Source organism: Ambystoma mexicanum, chromosome 5q (assembly GCF_040938575.1).
Source record: "Ambystoma mexicanum isolate Mex_15411 chromosome 5q, UKY_AmexF1_1, whole genome shotgun sequence".
In the NCBI taxonomy this organism is placed as follows: Eukaryota; Metazoa; Chordata; class Amphibia; order Caudata; family Ambystomatidae; genus Ambystoma; species Ambystoma mexicanum.
Genome location: NC_090933.1, coordinates 419,696,273 through 419,714,116, shown reverse-complemented (window position 1 = coordinate 419,714,116; position 17,844 = coordinate 419,696,273). Strand labels below are relative to the sequence as shown.

Here is a 17,844-nt window from a genome sequence, read left to right as displayed (position 1 = left end):
GAGGAATGGAATCGAAAATCTGCTGCTGTGTGTTGTGAAACGGTGTGTTTATACTTATTGAGGAAAGAGGCGTCCTGCCATTTCCATGGCGACACTTCATTAGCTGAGGCGCAGCGATTGTTGACACGAAACGTGCTTTGGCGTTGGGAAATGGGCGGTACGCGTCTGCTGATGTCAGGCTCAGGGGCGGGGGATTTGATTTAGTGCCGCAAAAGCAGGTGAGCCAGGTCGATGGGGGGAAATGATAGGATTATCAGAAAATGGCGGCTGATTTCGAGTGCGTTAATGGACGAAAAGTCGGGTAAGGTCCATAGGAAAGTTTTCTACGATCTACCGAGTTATGCTTAAAAACACATGGCCGAACCGTAGGGACAATAAAAAAAAAGTCCCGGAACTCTCCTTTAAGACCGGGTGCACGGTAGCAAAACGAGCAATATAGCATAGCAACATGAGGAGCAATATGATGCTGAGTCTTATTAACACCGGGTGCACGGTAGCAAAATGAGAAATATAGCACAGGAACATGAGGAGCAATATGACGCTGCGTCTTATTAACACCGGGTGCACGGTAGCAAAACAAGTAATATAGCACATGAACATGAGTAGCAATATGACGCAGAGTCTTATTAAGGCCGGGTGCACAGTAGAAAGACGTTTTGCTTTCTATATGCTCTGCTTTTCATAGTTTCGTGGTTGCAAAAAATAATACAACATGGCAATAGCATTCAGAGTACAATGTTGACTGTATCTGACCTTGCAGAGACAGGCTCCTGTCTGAGGGTCGCAGACATGTTGTTGAGTCCCATCGGTGTTGCAGTCGCAGGCGGCACAGACTGGAAAAGAGAAATAGCCGGGTGCACAGCGGTCGCACTGTCTGCCGGTCACTCTTGGCTTACACCTTTATCAATGAAAAGAAAGACAGGGGTTGGATGTGACCCGTATGTGAAAAGTTAGCATACAGCCAGGCAATGGCCAACATTTCGAAAAGCATACGCTGATACTCGGAATCAACCACATTCCCTTTTTTACTTCCCGAAGCCTTTTTAAATAAATCTCAACTCAACAGACATACTATAAATCTACATTCTTAAAAATCATACGGTAGGGGAATTGACCTTACATGACCCTTGACCTTCAATGGCTTCACTTGAAGCATCATCACGTGCTTTCTGACCTTTATAGCTGAACAATGATTGATTATCGTATTTATTTTGTCAACTTTAAAGAATACCAATAAGTCAGACAGCTTGGATTAACCTGTGTCCTGGTGATTTTATACACATTTATAGAACAGGCCTCCAGTCCAACCCTGGTAATCTTATCAGCTATGAGATATACCTCAGGGATTTGTATGGACATGTGACTTGCTAAGAACCAGCCACTTTGTGACTAAACATTTTCCAAAATGTACTGACAATTGTAAAGCTCTCATGAAATCTTCAGTCAATATTGGACATTTTTCCTCCATCACCCTTGCGCAATCAGGATGCCCGATAACAAAATATGTTTGATAATAGATGTCGGTATTCCATAGGGAAGAGAGCTTGGAAACAGAGCAAAAGGTCTAGAAAACAGAGCTTCCTGAACGTCTACTTCATTTACTGGCATTCTTCCGCCCGGAATGCTTTGCCACTTGGATATTTCATGTTTGTTATGTTGCATGTTATCATCCAGAATCATACTGCTAACAGCCATTACAGGTACTGCTTAATATAGTGTCCAGGACAATAAAGTGCTGGAAAGCAGAGCTTCCTGAACGTGTTCCTCATTTACTGGCATTCTACCGCCCGGAAAGCTTTGTCACTTGGATATTTCATGTTTGTTATGTTGCATGTTATCTTCCAGAATCATACTGCTAACAGCGATTACAGGTACTGCTTAATATAGTGTCCAGGACAATAAAGTGCTGGAAAACAGAGCTTCCTGAACGTGTACTTCATTTACTGGCATTCTACCGCCCGGAATGCTTTGCCACTTGGATATTTCATGTTTGTTATGTTGCATGTTATCATCCAGAATCATACTGCTAACAGCCATTACAGGTACTGCTTAATATAGTGTCCAGGACAATAAAGTGCTGGAAAACAGAGCTTCCTGAACGTGTTCCTCATTTACTGGCATTCTACCGCCCGGAAAGCTTTGTCACTTGGATATTTCATGTTTGTTATGTTGCATGTTATCATCCAGAATCATACTGCTAACAGCCATTACAGGTACTGCTTAATATAGTGTCCAGGACAATAAAGTGCTGGAAAACAGAGCTTCCTGAACGTGTACTTCATTTACTGGCATTCTACCGCCCGGAATGCTTTGTCACTTGTATATTTCATGTTTGTTATGTTGCATGTTATCATCCAGAATCATACTGCTAACAGCCATGACAGGTGCTGCTTAATGTAGTGTCCAGGATAATAAAGTGCTGGAAAACAGAGCTTCCTGAACGTGTACTTCATTTACTGGCATTCTACCGCCCGGAATGCTTTGTCACTTGGATATTTCATGTTTGTTATTTGGCATGTTATCCTCCAGAATCATTCTGTTAACAGCCATGACAGGTGCTGCTTAATGTAGTGTCCAGGACAAAAAAGTGCCGGAAAACAGAGCATATTCTGTATTTTGATACCTCAGTGTTAGTTAACACTTTCCAATATTTATGGAATGCTAACCATTCCTGAAGTTTCCTGTCCATGTTAGAGGCTTTCACAGCACAACTCCTTTGCATCTGAGAGAGAAATTAAATGGCTATTTAATATTTGTAAAGTAATTTCTGATTAATGCCGCGAAACACTATTAATACCCCTCATTTTGATATTTTAAATATTGTAAACATTCATTTGTTGTTTGCAGCCTCAACTTCATCTCCACAAAGCAACAAAAAAACTGCCTAAAAGCCTTCGGGAACATCGAAGTAGATGCTGTTTCTAACTGCACTGTTATTCTGAACAAGGGGGCAGATTTCACTTGCAGGCACAATAAGGGCAACTGATTATACACAGATAACACTGCACTGCCCCAGCACAGCTTATGTTGCTTTCTGTTACATTGGCAAGGAGTGGCAGCTGACCTCATGAAATATACTTTTACACATAGAAAAGCTTGATTCTTGTTATTTTTTAAAAGGCCACTTGCCTATCTTTTTGGACAGTATGTTTATAATAATCCCTCCTTTCCTGTCACACTCTGGCCGGCCTCCCCTGGCCCTCCTCCTGCTCCCACCTGTGAGGCTAAAAACCTCGGGGTCATCTTCGACTCCACACTCTCCTTCTCTCCTCACATCTCTGACGCCTCTAAGAAGTCACACTACCAACTCCACCTCCTCAGAGGTATTCTTCCTTTCCTCTCCTTCATCCAGAAGCTCACGGTCTCCAGAGCTCTGGTTCTTTCTAGGTTGGACTACTACAACAGCCTCTTTCTAAATCTGCCTGCTTCTACTCTCTGCCCCCTGTTACTCATCCAGAACAGGACTGCAAGACTTGTTCTTGGCCTCAAACCCTGGGATCGTTTCTCCCCAGGACTGAAATCTCTGCACTGGCTCCCAGTGGCTGCAAAGATTAAGTTCAAAACCCTTTGCATTGTCCACAAGGCCTTCTGGGGCCTGGGGCCTCAATATCTTCAACTCTCTCTTCCTAAATATCTTCCTTCTCGAGCTCTTCGCTCATCCGCCTCCAACTCCTTCAGGGTCAGTCACTTCGCCAAGCAACAAGTTGGTGGTAGATCTCTTTCTTCGGCTGGGGCCTCCCACTGGAACAGGCTCCTTGCCTCCTTGAAACTTGAGGAGAACCATCTCCGGTTCCGGAAGCACCTCGGGATCTTGCTCTTTGCTTCTGCTTTTTCTTTTTTCTCCTCGTCTCCCCTGCTGACCTACTGGTTGAAACAGCAACTGCACTGGTCACCTGGCTACCCTCTGACCTCGGGCCCCGGTCCCTCCCACACCAGTCGGACATGCCTGCACTGCCTGCCCGGCAGCCCACACACTTGGAGACTGTTTCTGTATCCCTACAGTCCCACTACCAGCACTTGACACCCGACGTCTGCACTTCCTTGCACTTGCCACCTGCTGGCCATTATTTTTACTTTTGTTATTATTCTATTCCCATGTATTGGAGTGTCCCCTCCCCTTGCCCACTTGCCACCTGGTGGCGGTACTTTCACTTATTGTTTATTTATTCCATTATCCAGTGTACTGCACTGTCCCCCTCCCCTCTGGCACTTTTCCCTGTCCCCCTTCCCATGCACTTGCCCGATCTGAATGACACCTGGCCTAGTAGGATCGCTGTCTTTGTCTTTCCTCTGTTTCCCCTCCCTTGCCTCGCCTCGCCTCGATACACTTGTGTATAGGCGCGTTATATATGCCATATCATATCATATATCAAGGTAATACTGCACTGAAGCTGCACCAATGTGTTATCATCGGGGAGGTAGGGCAGAGTCTAACATTACATATATCTATCAATTTGCAAAACAAAGGTGCTCCTCTTACGTGTTTACCTCACAAACAGGGGTGTACGAAGATGTCTTTCTGCACTCTGTGACGTCACCTGATGAAGTAGATTGTGGGACTTCAATAGGTAATACATCTTTCCTTCTCTGCGTAATAATTGTAATAAGAGGCAGGTGCAATTTTACAACTGGGATACCACTGCTTCCAGCTTGTTTTAATAAGCAAAAACAAAGGACTATGAAAGTGAATGTTTAAGCAGCCCCTCCGCCGCTGGTCGCCCTTCTTCTTTCAAGAGATTACATGTGAGGGAAGAGCTGGCACGGGGGCAGATGTTATGTTACACAGTGTGTTTCACTGGCCTGAGTTATGAAGATCCTGCAATGGGACACCTCTTAGCTAAAGGCACATTGTAGGTTTATATGTAGGGTTGTATGGCACCACAGGAAACCACCTGTGCTCCCCAGGAACAGCACTGCGAGGCCTCCAATGTTTGCCTGCCAATCGAGCCCCTCTGAACTTCCCCTGGGCCTTCAATACTTCACCTGCAGCCTCTGCACTGTGCATCGAAATGCATGCAGAGCCATCTGCAATAGAACTTGGATCAAAGATCGAAAGTCAGGCCTAACCATGCTGGGCGGCAAATAGGTTGGATTGGGCACGACACAGACCTTTACTCAATAAGCATAGGTTACGGGCTCTTTGCAAGAAGACCCACTCCTGAGTTAAAGACCAAACACTTGCCAAAAACACATGATTTACAGCCAGGAAGGCACAAATCCTGAATAAATCCCAGTAGGTTTACTAGCAAGCAAAGGTGGACTGGCCTCCAGGGAACGTTGAAGATTTCCCAGTAGGCAGCGCAGGAAATGGGCCCCAACACAACGGAGCGGGATTCTGGCTAAACAGTCTTCCCAACCTGTCTGAGGGAGCTGCCCCCGACACTCACACTTGTTCTTCAACGAGCATTCATAAGTCTCTGCAGCACTGTGAAGTCTTCTGAAAGCAGTGTGTTTGATGAAGCGTAGATCTGTCCTGAAGCTGAGTTATCATATGCACAAGCAACCAATTCAAACTGCGGAGCCCAACTTCCATTATTCGCTCAAAAGGGTTTCTTACTGAATCACAATAAGACATGTTTAAAATGTTTAATTCTGGACATACTTATGTTCCCATAATGCTTGTTGCTTTTATGCAAATCGCCCGGATTGGGTTCTATGAAGAGATACTGTATTGCATGACCTGGCCAGGGACCACGCCCCTCGGCCACACCCACTCTCCCCGTGGCCCCACCTCTCCAGGGATGAGAGGGTTCCCCCAGTAAATGTTTCCCATTTCCATCACTGCCGGGAGGCCTCGCCATCATGGGCCTCTTTTGTGTGGTTACCTATTTTATTTACAAATCTTCCTATGGGAAAAGGGTTGGGCTTGCTCCGTAATATGGGGCTGCTTAGTAAATTCCTCCCAGGGCCTCTTAGGGCTCTTTGCTGGCAGAGGTCGGTCCTTACCTGCACTGGCCACTCTGCTGGTCACAGTCTGCATTTGCATAATGCGCAACTCCGGTCCTTGAACAGTTGCACCCTTCGCAGCCGACAAGCGGGTGGTAATTGAATGACTGCTGGCCACATAACACACACTCAGGTTTCACGGTCTGAGGCGGGCAGATGCATTTTCCAGTGATTTCATCACAGAGGCGTTGGCCGCATTTGCACGCTGCGTTAAGAGATAAAATAAAAATGTTGCTCTTTAGTGTGTTTATTTAGAAAATGCCGAAAAACCAATGCATGAATTACTTTGAGCAAATTAAAAGAAATACATTACAAATAAGAAGGCATTCGGGGTCTGATGCAGAGCTCGGGAGAAGTAGCATGGAAGACCTGACATTCCCCCCTCCAGTTTCCAGCATCCCCATTCTGAGGTGGCTGCAAGGACTGCAGGGGAGCTGCTTCCCAGCGGTAAAAGCTGCTAAAATCTATGGTTGTGGGGGCAAAGGGTGCACAAGTACCACTGCAAGCATTTCTAAAAAGTCTGCCGCTGTTCTGATTAACGAAACCTACAGTAAATCAGAAAAGTGGTGCTGCTATCCAGGAAATGTCTAACTCGTACAAGAAAAATGTGCACTCTGTATGTTAACACCTCACCGGTTCCGTATTTTAACTTCTTTTTTTTAAATGCAAATGTAGAGCTGTGCAAGGAGAACGGCATCGCAATGTCTGCCCTGAATTGAGGATGGACACCAGGGCTGTTGTCAGGCTGTAAATCAGGCGAATGCAAGATTCGAGGCTTTGATATCAGTACATGACATTCTTTCTTTTAGGAAAAGTGTTCTTCTTCCACGTAAGAACACTTTTCACATTTCGAACAGACCCCTGAATTGGGCACCCAGGGCCTGATTCTGATGCCATGGTAAGTGTGAAGTAGAAATACCCCATTGCCCCTCAAAGTCCTCCCACCTAGATTCTGAGGGTGAGGAAAGGAGTGGAGGAGAGTTGTAGCAGTGAGCAAGCACTTTCATGTAAAATGTGGCATCGGAAGCACTGCAGCGTTACAGTGAACAGAGCACCTAAGCATCACATTTCCACAGTACAGAAAGCGTCGGCGAGCTCAGATGCTCGGCAGCCCTTTCTGTAAAGTAAGAAATGTGTCCAAACGTTGTGGAAAGAAAGCATATTTCACGCCAGCCTAGACACTCTTTCACAGTGCACTCATACGCCATCTTGTGGCGTAATGTTATATTGACATTTACGGGAGGTGTTAAAAAGAAACGCCTTTTTTGAATTAGCAAAACCTAATACTTCACAAGGAATGCCAACAGTGATAGACAGTGATAGAAGTATGCCACAAAAGTAGTGGCACTGTGATTCCGGTGGGGGACAGATTAGGAAGCAAGGGGCAGCGTGCAGCACTTTTTTGAAAGGTTGTAGTCATGAGGGCGAGCAGAATGAGCAGGCACTGGCTGCTCTGCACTTTCTGAGGCGTCTAGGACTGTGGCCAGGATGCCAGGCACTGCCATGAAGTTTAATAAAAAGTGGCAGATTCCTTGTAAGACCGCCACTTGCATGTTGCAGCATTTAGTCACTTTCCTAAATGTCCATTGTCCTAAGAATGAAGCCCTGAGATAATGTTACTTGCACATGTATGTGCAGAGTTGCAACTGGCTTCCTGACGTAGAAGTCTGCCCAATTTATTTTTATGTCCAGCCATTGGTGGCTCACTCACAGGGGTGCTCCGGCACTGTTACTCCAGTAAATGCAGACCATTTAAATACACATCCGGCCCGGGCCTCCCAGAGATGTGCCTGGGCCAGGGCCAGACATAATAGATGCCCAACACGGGCTCCAGAGTTCCCTGTAGGCCAGTCCACCCCTGATGCCCTGACCGTGACTCATGCACAGGTCTATGAGGTGCCTTGTGGAGACGGATGTGATGTCATGTCCTTCATTATCTTGAATGGGTGGTGGAAAATCCAGCCTATTGAGGGAAATGAAGGCCCCTTCGCCCCTCCCTCTCCTGTCTGTCTCAGGCTGGAGTCAGAATGCTGATCCCTGGGCCTGGGAAAGGGAGGGCCGAATAAACTCTCCTGACGCCCGACCTGCTGTGTGCTGAGGCGGGCACCCAGAGGGGACTCCTGCCAGAGAGGAGATGATCACTGCTGCGGCCCAAGCCAATGGAACGCCTGTGTATGTGTGTATATGCGATCTTGTGAATGTGTGTGTGAGACAGCTTGAATGAGGGTGCATGTTTGTAAGTGTGTGAACGGGAGTTTTGTGCAGTGTATATGTGTGTGTGTGGGGGACCTGGGAGGAGTTTGTGAGTGATGAAGTGTGTCTGATTGTGTATCTGTGGATTCCATGGTGCACGGTAGGCCCTCCACCATGTTCGGAGAAGGGGAGAGTCAACACCCTCCAGGGGCACCACTTTCTCAAAGGTGTGTGGGTCCTTTCCCAGTGGCGCCATGGAGCTGGACATTGTCCCCTGCTAACAAAGGCAATGGTGTGGTTTTGGGTCAGATGGCAAGGCACCAGGAGGTTACCAGTCCTCTCTTGGTGATGGCGTTCAGAAACACTGCATCCGCCACTAGGCGCCGCCATGTTGGTCCTCCCGCGCATGCGTGGGGATCACAGGCAGGGATCGACGCAGCTGTATTCTGCCATGTCCTTGCTGTTGTCCTGACACCCACCACGTCAAGGCATGTCTCTGCCACCACTTTACAGAAGAAGGTTGAAGTGGATAGCAGTGGGAATGGAGCGTTGTAATGCGCCTCTTCTTGTCAATCACCTCTGTTTTTGGCTCTTCCTGTTTCTTTGTCCTTTTTCTGAATCATTCGTCCCCCCACTGCTCCTTCAACCTGCCTTCCGCTCATCTGCCTTTCAGTTCAGGTGTTCCTGCTATCTGCCTTACGCCATTGTTTGGTTTTTTGAGCCATTTGTTATTTCGGGGCTCTGCGTTTATCCTGCCACAACTGTCCACTTACAGTGCCTGCGCGGTTCCTACTCAATGCTAAGTGTGGGCAGCTGGAGACCATGCAGTGAGGAGCCGGGTGAATGGCGGCTCAGAGGGGGCCACCAGGTACCGACCCTTCCGAAGTCTCAAGCTGGACGCCATCTAAAAGCCTCTCGAGGGAAATCGGGTAATCAATGCAACCATGATGTTGTGCTTGATAGGGAGGGGCAACTGCCATGCACCATGGAAATGTGTTTCATGTGACAATCCTGGCATTACTGCGCACAGCCAACATGAGTGATCTTTCACTTTCAGCATTCAAATGTGTTCTTAGAGTGGTAGAATACTGGCATACATTGTGGGTGCAGGCAAAATGAAATGTGTTCGGCAGTGGCAGTGCAGGCATTTATTGTGGGCAAAGGCATCTTGAGGAAAATGCTCCTGTGTACTGTTGGCGACCTGGAATTCATTGGACTTTTTCAACTGTCAGTTGTATAGGTTTGTATCCACTATTTCACTAAAAGTGTATTGTAAAATAACCTAATATGTAAAAAGAAATCTCAGTGGGAAACCGACAGTGAACTTGTTTGGTTGTTCGGGGCTCCCTCACTTTGTTCGGTCGTACGTGTTCTTTAGTGGGAACTTTTTACACCCTTGCATCTAAAGAAGTCACCAGCCGCCACTGCGTCCAACACCATATTGCTTCTGGGACTTGTAGTCCGGGTTCTTTCCTTTATACTCTATTAGCATGCAAAGCACTATTGACTAAAAAAAGACAAGACAGCAGAACATTCCAGAGATTCTGATAACCTGGAGATACTTGGCAACACCGTGTAGGGCCTAGTGATTGCAACACAAACGCAGTAATGAAGTGATATAACATGTAGCCAACCTGCCTTAAACATCTGGTTTCATGTCATCAGGATACCATGTTTTAATTTCTGGGTTTTTATGCAACAAAGTTATGTTTTCTGGAATGTGCACCCTTAATTAAAAAATGACATCAACTACTCAGGTTGCATAGTTTGAGAAAGGAATGCGCAGGACGGGATATGTGGAGCTCTGTGTTCACTTTATGCAAACCTAAATGAAGAAGAGCAAACCCATTTTGAGGAGATTTCGTAAATTAGGAAGTCTATGAGAGAAGTATTTACTTACACTTGCAGTGTGGAAAGCCATAGTAGCCCGTAGCACACCGCGTGCAGCGGCGCCCGATGACACTGTCCCGGCAGCTGCACTGCCCTCCTTCGGGATTGCAAGTCGGGTTAGTGGCTCCGGCTTTATGGCAGTCGCAGGGAAGTGCTCCATTGTTGTAGTATGCAACGAGAGACCGGATGGCTTCTTTGCAGAACCGAGGGGATGTTGCAGGGCTGGAAAAAAAACACACCAGAGGCTAAATGACTTTCACTTTTAATCAACTCTGTAAAAGACAGTTTGGAGGGGTGTAACGCGGTTGCATGAGCAGTACGGCATTGGATACATGGCTGTGTGTTGTTTAGCATGTAATAATCTCTATTTCAGGATAGCCTCATTGCTCCTCAGGCCTATTAATTACTCCTCGTTTGCCCTTCCCACTCCTCAGTCTTCATCGTCACTTAATGGTTCTATTACAGCCATGGCAACCAGCCACTGAATTTGGGTCATGCTACTGGACATTACTTTTTGCTGGGAAAAATCTAATTTGAACTAACACCTGGAGGAGATACGCCAGCCAACCAATGGGCCAGGATCGTGGGCTGTAACTGTAGTATAAGCCTGTGTTATATACTCGTCACCTCACACTCTCCCCTGGGTTTGCCTGTTTTTCATCCTCCCTTAGCCGTGGGCCCCATATTTCTCCCTCGCCTCACTCCCACTCATCTAGTACTCACACCCACCTACCCTCTGGCGCCCAACATCCCCAATTCCCTGTCCGTGCTCTCCAAGACAGCCTCTTCCCCCTTATCCCACCTGTTGTCGACTTTCCAGAGGTATGTTGAAAGTCTGACACTCTTTTTTCTCAGATTTAAAAAGGAGATATTGACCCACTAGTTTTTAAAGGGGGCCAATATCAGTTCAGTATGAAGGCAATCTCTTGTTGCCATTGCCTTATTTGGAAGCTTTCAAGCAAGAGCCCTGGTCTATTGCTGGTTCTTGCTATGCAGGGGCACCAAGCCTCTAAAGAAAAATGTCAATTATGCCAAACCAGAGTTCAGTACCTTGGTCCAAATATCTTTGGCAGGGAACAGCACCTGTCAAAAGATAAAGCTAATGTGATTCTGCAAGTGCCCAGATCCTGAACCCGAAATCAAATGATTTTGTTTCTTGGAACAGCTGCTACAAGTGGGTATTGGTATGCGCCTAACTTATTAAACCTTTCCAAAATCGTACCCTTTATTCGGTTCCTGAACCTCCGCCTTGGTCATCAGAAGCAGAAGAGGCTTTTGTTAAAGTCAAGCAAGAATTGTCAAAGGATCTGGCTTTGGGTTTGCCCAATTACCAGAAGTCTTACTTAGTTTTGAGATGAACGGGAAAGTTTTGCTTAGGGTGCGTTAACTCCAATGCATGGTGATGAGCACCACCCTAGTACATATTATAGTGCTGCACTGGATCCGGTGGCAGCAGGCTTACCATCATGTTTGCAAGCTACGGCAGCACCTGCTTTACTAGTTGAGAAAGCTAATCCACCCGTTCCGGGATATTTACCCTCTGTTGCAGTGCCACATGATGTTTTGGTACTACTTCCGAGAGGCAAGACCCAACAATATTTCAACTGATTGAACCAATTGACAAGGTAGAAAAAAGTATTTCAGCTGCAAATATAACTATTGACTATTTAACTATATGTTTTAAACCCTACCTTTCTACATCCAACTCCGTCAGAAGGGGAGGCCCATGATCATGACCCCTATAATTGAGTTAAAAGTGTGCCTCTGCATAACATTGAGATGATTCTGTTTGTGGACGGATCTTATGTATGTAATAATCTGGGCCGAGTTTCGGCAAGTCTTAGGGGGAGTTTGTTTTGCAAACCTTACCCTCTGTCCTCCCACCACTACTGCTGCACTCACTGATATTTTTACATTAACCGTGAAGGTGAGTGAGACATTTTATATCATCTCCTCCTGCAGTCACTTTGGGCGACACTCGGCCCTCTTTTTAGGGTCGCAGTGAGGGGAAACCTCTCCCCTTGGGTGCGCATCCATGTTTTCCCATGGCAGCATACCCCACCTTATGCAGTGTGCTGCCAGGTGTCCCTTCGGGGCCCTTTTGCAATGTCGTTTTGCGTGCACTGAGTAGCCCTTGTGTCCGAGGACTGACATGGGTTCCAAAATGCATTGCCTTTAGGACAGGTTTTGGACAATCCATGCCATTTATGATGAAATAAAGAAACGGAGTGACTATAATAAAATAATTAAAACAGGTTGACTACATATTGAAATGGAGCACACGATTTAAGAAGATGAATTAAGGATTTGAATGACTGCATTGTAATAATGAACACTGGTCATGAATCTTGATTCAACTAGCTACTAGGGAATAACGAGAGCACGTGGTTGGTCCAGGGGCAACCCTGAACCTTTATTTGTACATTTGATATCCTTGTGCCAAGCCTTTTTCCCGTTGTGTTCCGATGAAGTAGATTGAGTATTGTATGGATATTTAAAGCAAAGTAATAAGATCTTAATGAAATGAACATGGTGCCCACCCGTAATCAACTTTAGCCCTTGTGTCTACCAGTGGAGTGCCCCTTTTGGGGTGGGACCAAGCCTGATTTGCATATGGTCTTTCCCCTTTTGTAATGGCTTGGCAGTCAAAGAACGATGGTCTGGAGGGTTGCCCAGAGCAATGCCAGAGGTTAGGATTAATTCCAAACCGCTCAGCCGCCACCTCTTTCATTTTGCGTAAATCACCCCGAGTGGGACGGTTATGCCCAGATGTGGGTCCCATGCCTGCTGGGCCTAGACACCCAATCTACTCCTCACTGATGAGGCCTAACAAGGCTGAAACAAGTTTGGGGATGCTTGTTGTCTTGTGCAGAAGGGATGTGACCAAGCAGTTCGGGCTTGTCGGCCCCTTTTGGGGTGGGACCAAGCCTGATTTGCATATGGTCTTTCCCCTTTTATAATGGCTTGGCAAGCAAAGAACAATGGTCTGATGGGTTGCCCAGAGCAATGCCAGGGGCTAGGATTAATTCCAAACCGCTCAGCCATCACCTCTTTCATTTTGCGTAAATCACCCCGAGTGGGACGGTTATGCCCAGATGTGGGTCCCATGCCTGCTGGGCCTAGACACCCAATCTACTCCTCACTGATGAGGCCTAACAAGGCTGAAACAAGTTTGGGGATGCTTGTTGTCTTGTGCAGAAGGGATGTGACCAAGCAGTTGGGCTGCACTGCCCCTTTTGGGGTGGGACCAAGCCTGATTTGCATATGGTCTTTCCCCTTTTATAATGGCTTGGCAAGCAAAGAACAATGGTCTGATGGGTTGCCCAGAGCAATGCCAGGGGCTAGGATTAATTCCAAACCTTCCAGCCGCCACCTCTTTTGTTTTGGGTAAGTCACCACGAGTGGGACGGGTATGCCCAGATGTGGGTCCTGTGCCTGCTGGGTGTAGACACCCAAGCTACTCCTCACTGATGAGGCCCAACAAGGCCAAAACATATTTGGGGATTCTTGTGGTCTTGTGCAGAAGGGATGTGACCAAGCAGTTCGGGCTGGACTGCCCCTTTTGGGGTGGGACCAAGCCTGATTTGCATATGGTCTTTCCCCTTTTGTACTGGCTTGGCAGGCGAAGAACGATGGTCTGGAGGGTTGCCCAGAGCAATGCCAGAGGTTAGGATTCATTGCAAACCTTCCAGCCATCACCTCTTTTGTTTTTTGTGCCAGTGAAAAGGGGTCATCTCCTTTGATCACATGTGTTTTATCCCTGCTGCACATGCCATCTCACATGGAGTACTGTGGGGACACTGTGCCCCTTTTCTTTGTCCTAAAATAACTTTGTTACTTTCCAGGCAACCTCAGAACAGGCTGATGGCAGTGATTTCATGTTTACCCTTTTTGCACTGGATGTCATCTTAGCAGTGATACAGTATTAGAGAGGACCATATACTCAAAATGGTGTCTCCATGTGTTTGATATCCTGGATAATATGGCCTGTCCTTCGTGGCCGTTCTACCTGGACATTTGGGGAGGGTCCTGTTTCGTTATGCACTTTGGTGAGCTTCTTGCCAGAAGCCTTCAAAGGCTCTCCTATGTTGCTAGGCAGATTCTCGGAGGCTAGCTGTACACCATTGGGAAGACACCTGCACGTTTGAATTTTGCACCTGTTTGTGATGGAGGCCTCTGATCGCTCCCAGCCCAAATTATGGCAAAAAGGAGATGAGCTGGACCCAGACATCAAGTCGACCACTGGAGCAATTGAGGGAAGTCTGAGGCAGTAGCCATCACTGAGGCTTTTTTCATTAAACGTGGCGCGCACATTTCCTCGACATTGCTCCTGCAAAAACATGTTTTGCAGTTCCTGTTCATAATAGAAATAAACTCTTTGCATGCTTCAAAATGCATTTCATGAAAGATGCAGCATATTGCCTATGTGCACTGGGTTTCTCACAAATACAGACAACAAACCATGAAGCTAAATGGTAATCCAATTAAATCTTCTCTTGAAAAGAATGATAAAGTTAGGGCATCATTGCCTAATAAACACAGGTACACAGTACATACAGAACTGGCAGTCCTTTTTTTTTTATTTTAATGATTTTTTATTGTTAAAATATTGATTTGGATACAGATATCAACAGGTTACAAACTTTGAATAAAACAAGAACCACAGAGAAATGACATAGTAAATGATTTTGATCCTTTGTAATAGTATTTCTATAAGGCTAAGTCATTTGTTAAATTCACTTGCGAATGTAATATGAACTATAATAGATATAAACCGCATTAATATAACATGTAGTTTAGAATTAATTATATCACAGGTCTGCAACGAGTGATTTATATGTAGTGAAAATAGAGATTTGGGGGGAGACGTACAGGGAGACAGACTAGAGACATATAAGGATAAGGAGGGAAGAGGATAGGGGGGGGAATGGGTATATTGGATTATTTCATCAAAATAATCTAATCATTTCAAACATTATCAAGTTCTAGCATTTCTGAATAAGTATGGAAATATGAATAATGATGCTAATATAAGGGTGTAAATTTATGTACCATGAGCAGTTGCATTAAAACAGTTAAGATACCTGGTAAAATAATACCATTTAGCATTATATTTAGGAATTGTGTTGTGATTATTGGCCATGCACATCTCTAGTTTATGAGTGTTACAAATGGTGTTCCACCAGATTTTGGTGGAAAGTAAACTAGAGTCTTTCCAGTTAGCCGTAATACATTTTAAAGCTATACAGATGAATGGCAGTCCTTTTTATTGGCAATAAATAATGGTGTTCCTTAGAGAGAAAACAAATGGGCAAACCTTAGATGCGCCATCATTATCTCTATGCATGTTTTGTTATTCGGCACTGACCCCCCAGAGGATAAATGGTAGAAAACTAGTAGCTCCAGAAAGAACAATTAAGTTAAGCATCATCGGAAAGGCAATCCAAGGAAAGATTTACTAGCTCTCAGAGCTGTTAGACGACCCTGCAAAGTAAACTTGTCAGATTTCCGAAGCCAATTATGTTGGCACAAAATAATGTAATGAGACAAGATGAGGCAAACCCCCAGCCACCAAAACTTCTTCAATAGCTTGCACTTGTGAAATCTGAAAGATAGCATCAAAAGGCCAAGTCAGATGCTCCCCAATTCCTGCTGTGACATTTGGAATCAGTGCCAGCATGGCATGAGTTTGGAGACGGTGCGGACATTGGCAAAGCTCTAGTGCATCTGTATCCACTTGGAAATGCCATCCTCACTGCTTCACCCCCATAGCACCATTTCTTTCATACACCTATGAGCCAAAACCTAATTAATAGTGATAGGCCAAGATGCATACTTAATCTTGGTAAACCTTCGATACATTATACTAGGGAGAGACCGAGGTAAACGTGTAATATTACATCACTGTTTCACTGAAAACTCTCAGCTGTGGAATCTAAGTGAAAAGGAACAGATTCCTTTTAGAGAAATCTTTTGGTTACAATATATTATCTCAGTATTGAATTCGTTCATTTAGTGTATCTGATTTACCTTAAAGAAAGCTTACACCAAAAATATCAAATAAATCTTCCTTAAAACAGTATATTTCCTTTAAGAGAAGTAATACTTATGTAGGGTCTCAAAACTAACACTCTTACACAAACAAGTACACAGATCACTTGGTAAATTCATTGGCACCCCATTATTTCATACATATCCAATAAATTCAGCTTAAATCACATAGATTTACAGCTGTATTGTCGATTTGTACATGTTGATAAATATTGTTTACAGTTACATTGGAAATAATCTTAAATACTCTTTATAATGAGATCCTTGCCCCAAATGACTAAAGCTTGAGGTCTGTATGATATGATATATTTTATTTGTATCGCGCTCATACACAAGTGTTTCAGAGCGCGACAAGGCAACAGAGGGGAACAAGGGAGAACATAACAGCGATCTTACTAGGCCCAGTGACATTGACAACGTGCAAGTGCATGGGAAAGGGAAAGGGGAAAAGTGCATGGAAGGGGGAGAGTGGAGAGCGCGGAGCAGAGGAGAACAGATGAATAATAATAAATAAGAATAGACAGATAATAGAAGCAATAACCAGTGGTAGTGCAGCCAGCAAGTGGCAAGTGCTGTGTTTACGGCAGCAGGCTGGGTAAGTCTGATAAGTGCAGAAAAAGAAGATAATGGGGGGGGACTATATGGGTACAGATACAGTCCCCAGAGCAAGGGGTGGCCAGGAGGCAGTGCAGGAGTGTGGCAGGGTGAACAGGTACCTGGGCACAGGGGACAGAGGGGGCCATGTGCACAGTGGCAAGAGAGAGCAGATCAGCAGGGGGGAGGAGGAGAGAAGGAAGAAGCAAAAAGAAAGGTCTTGAGGTGCTTCCGGAACCGGAGATGGTTCTCCTCAAGTTTTAGAGTGGCAGGGAGGCTGTTCTAGAGGGAGGCCCCAGCCGAAGACAGAGATCTACCCCCAGCTTGTTTCTTTGAAAAACAACTGACCCTGAGGGAGTTAGAGGTAGAGGAGTGAAGAGCTCGACAGGGGAGGTATTTGTGGAGGGCTAGCTGAAGGTATTTTGGACCCAGTCCCCAGAAAGCCTTGTGGACAATGCAGAGGGTTTTGAATTTAATCCTTGCATCCACTGGGAGCCAATGGAGAGATTTTCTGAGATGGAGAGATACGATCCCATGGCTTAAGGCCAAGGACAAGTCTTGCAGTCCTGTTCTGGATTAGTTGCAGAGGGCGGAGAGTAGAGGCAGGTAGATTTAGAAAGAGGCTGTTACAATAGTCCAACCTAGAGAGAACCAGAGCTTGGGAGACCATGAGTTTCTGGGGGAAGGAGAGTACTCTGAGGAGGTGCAGTAGGAAGTTTGACTTTTTAGAGACATCAGAGATGTGGGCGGAGAAGGAAAGTGTGGAGTCAAAGATGACCTCAAGGTTCTTAGCCTCACGGGTGGGGGTAGGAAGAGGGCCAAGGGAGGCCGGCCAGAGAGTGAGGGAAAAGAATGGTGAAGGTGTGCCAATGAGGAGGATCTCTGTCTTGCTGGAGTTCAGAAAAAGATCATTGGCGGCACACCAATCTTGAATGGCAGTTAGGCATTCAGAGATGAGAGAGGGAGAGGAGGTGGCCAAGGGCAGCCTGAAAATGAGTTGAGTGTCGTCAGCGTAGCACTGGAAATTTGAGCTGAAAATGGTAATGCAGTGGGCGAGGGTTGCCAGCTATTGGTTGAAAAGCCAGGGCGAGAGGTCAGACCGCTGGGGAACACCACAGGTAGAGAGGAAGATAGATGATAGGAAGGACCCAAGTTGGACCTGGGAGGGTC

General features: G+C 45.8%; 1 protein-coding gene across 2 annotated transcripts in view; it reads right to left on the bottom strand.

Moving 5' to 3' along the window:
- The window catches only part of LAMA3 (laminin subunit alpha 3), a 1,348,901-nt gene that overhangs the window by 429,587 nt on the left and 901,470 nt on the right, over positions 1-17,844 (bottom strand). For both annotated transcript variants that reach the window (XM_069620910.1, XM_069620909.1), the window contains exons 34-36: positions 10,040-10,251; positions 5,947-6,151; positions 754-898 (exon numbers count right to left, since the gene is read on the bottom strand). In XM_069620910.1, the coding sequence (XP_069477011.1) occupies positions 754-898; positions 5,947-6,151; positions 10,040-10,251 (562 nt within the window). The remainder of the gene's footprint in view (positions 1-753; positions 899-5,946; positions 6,152-10,039; positions 10,252-17,844) is intronic.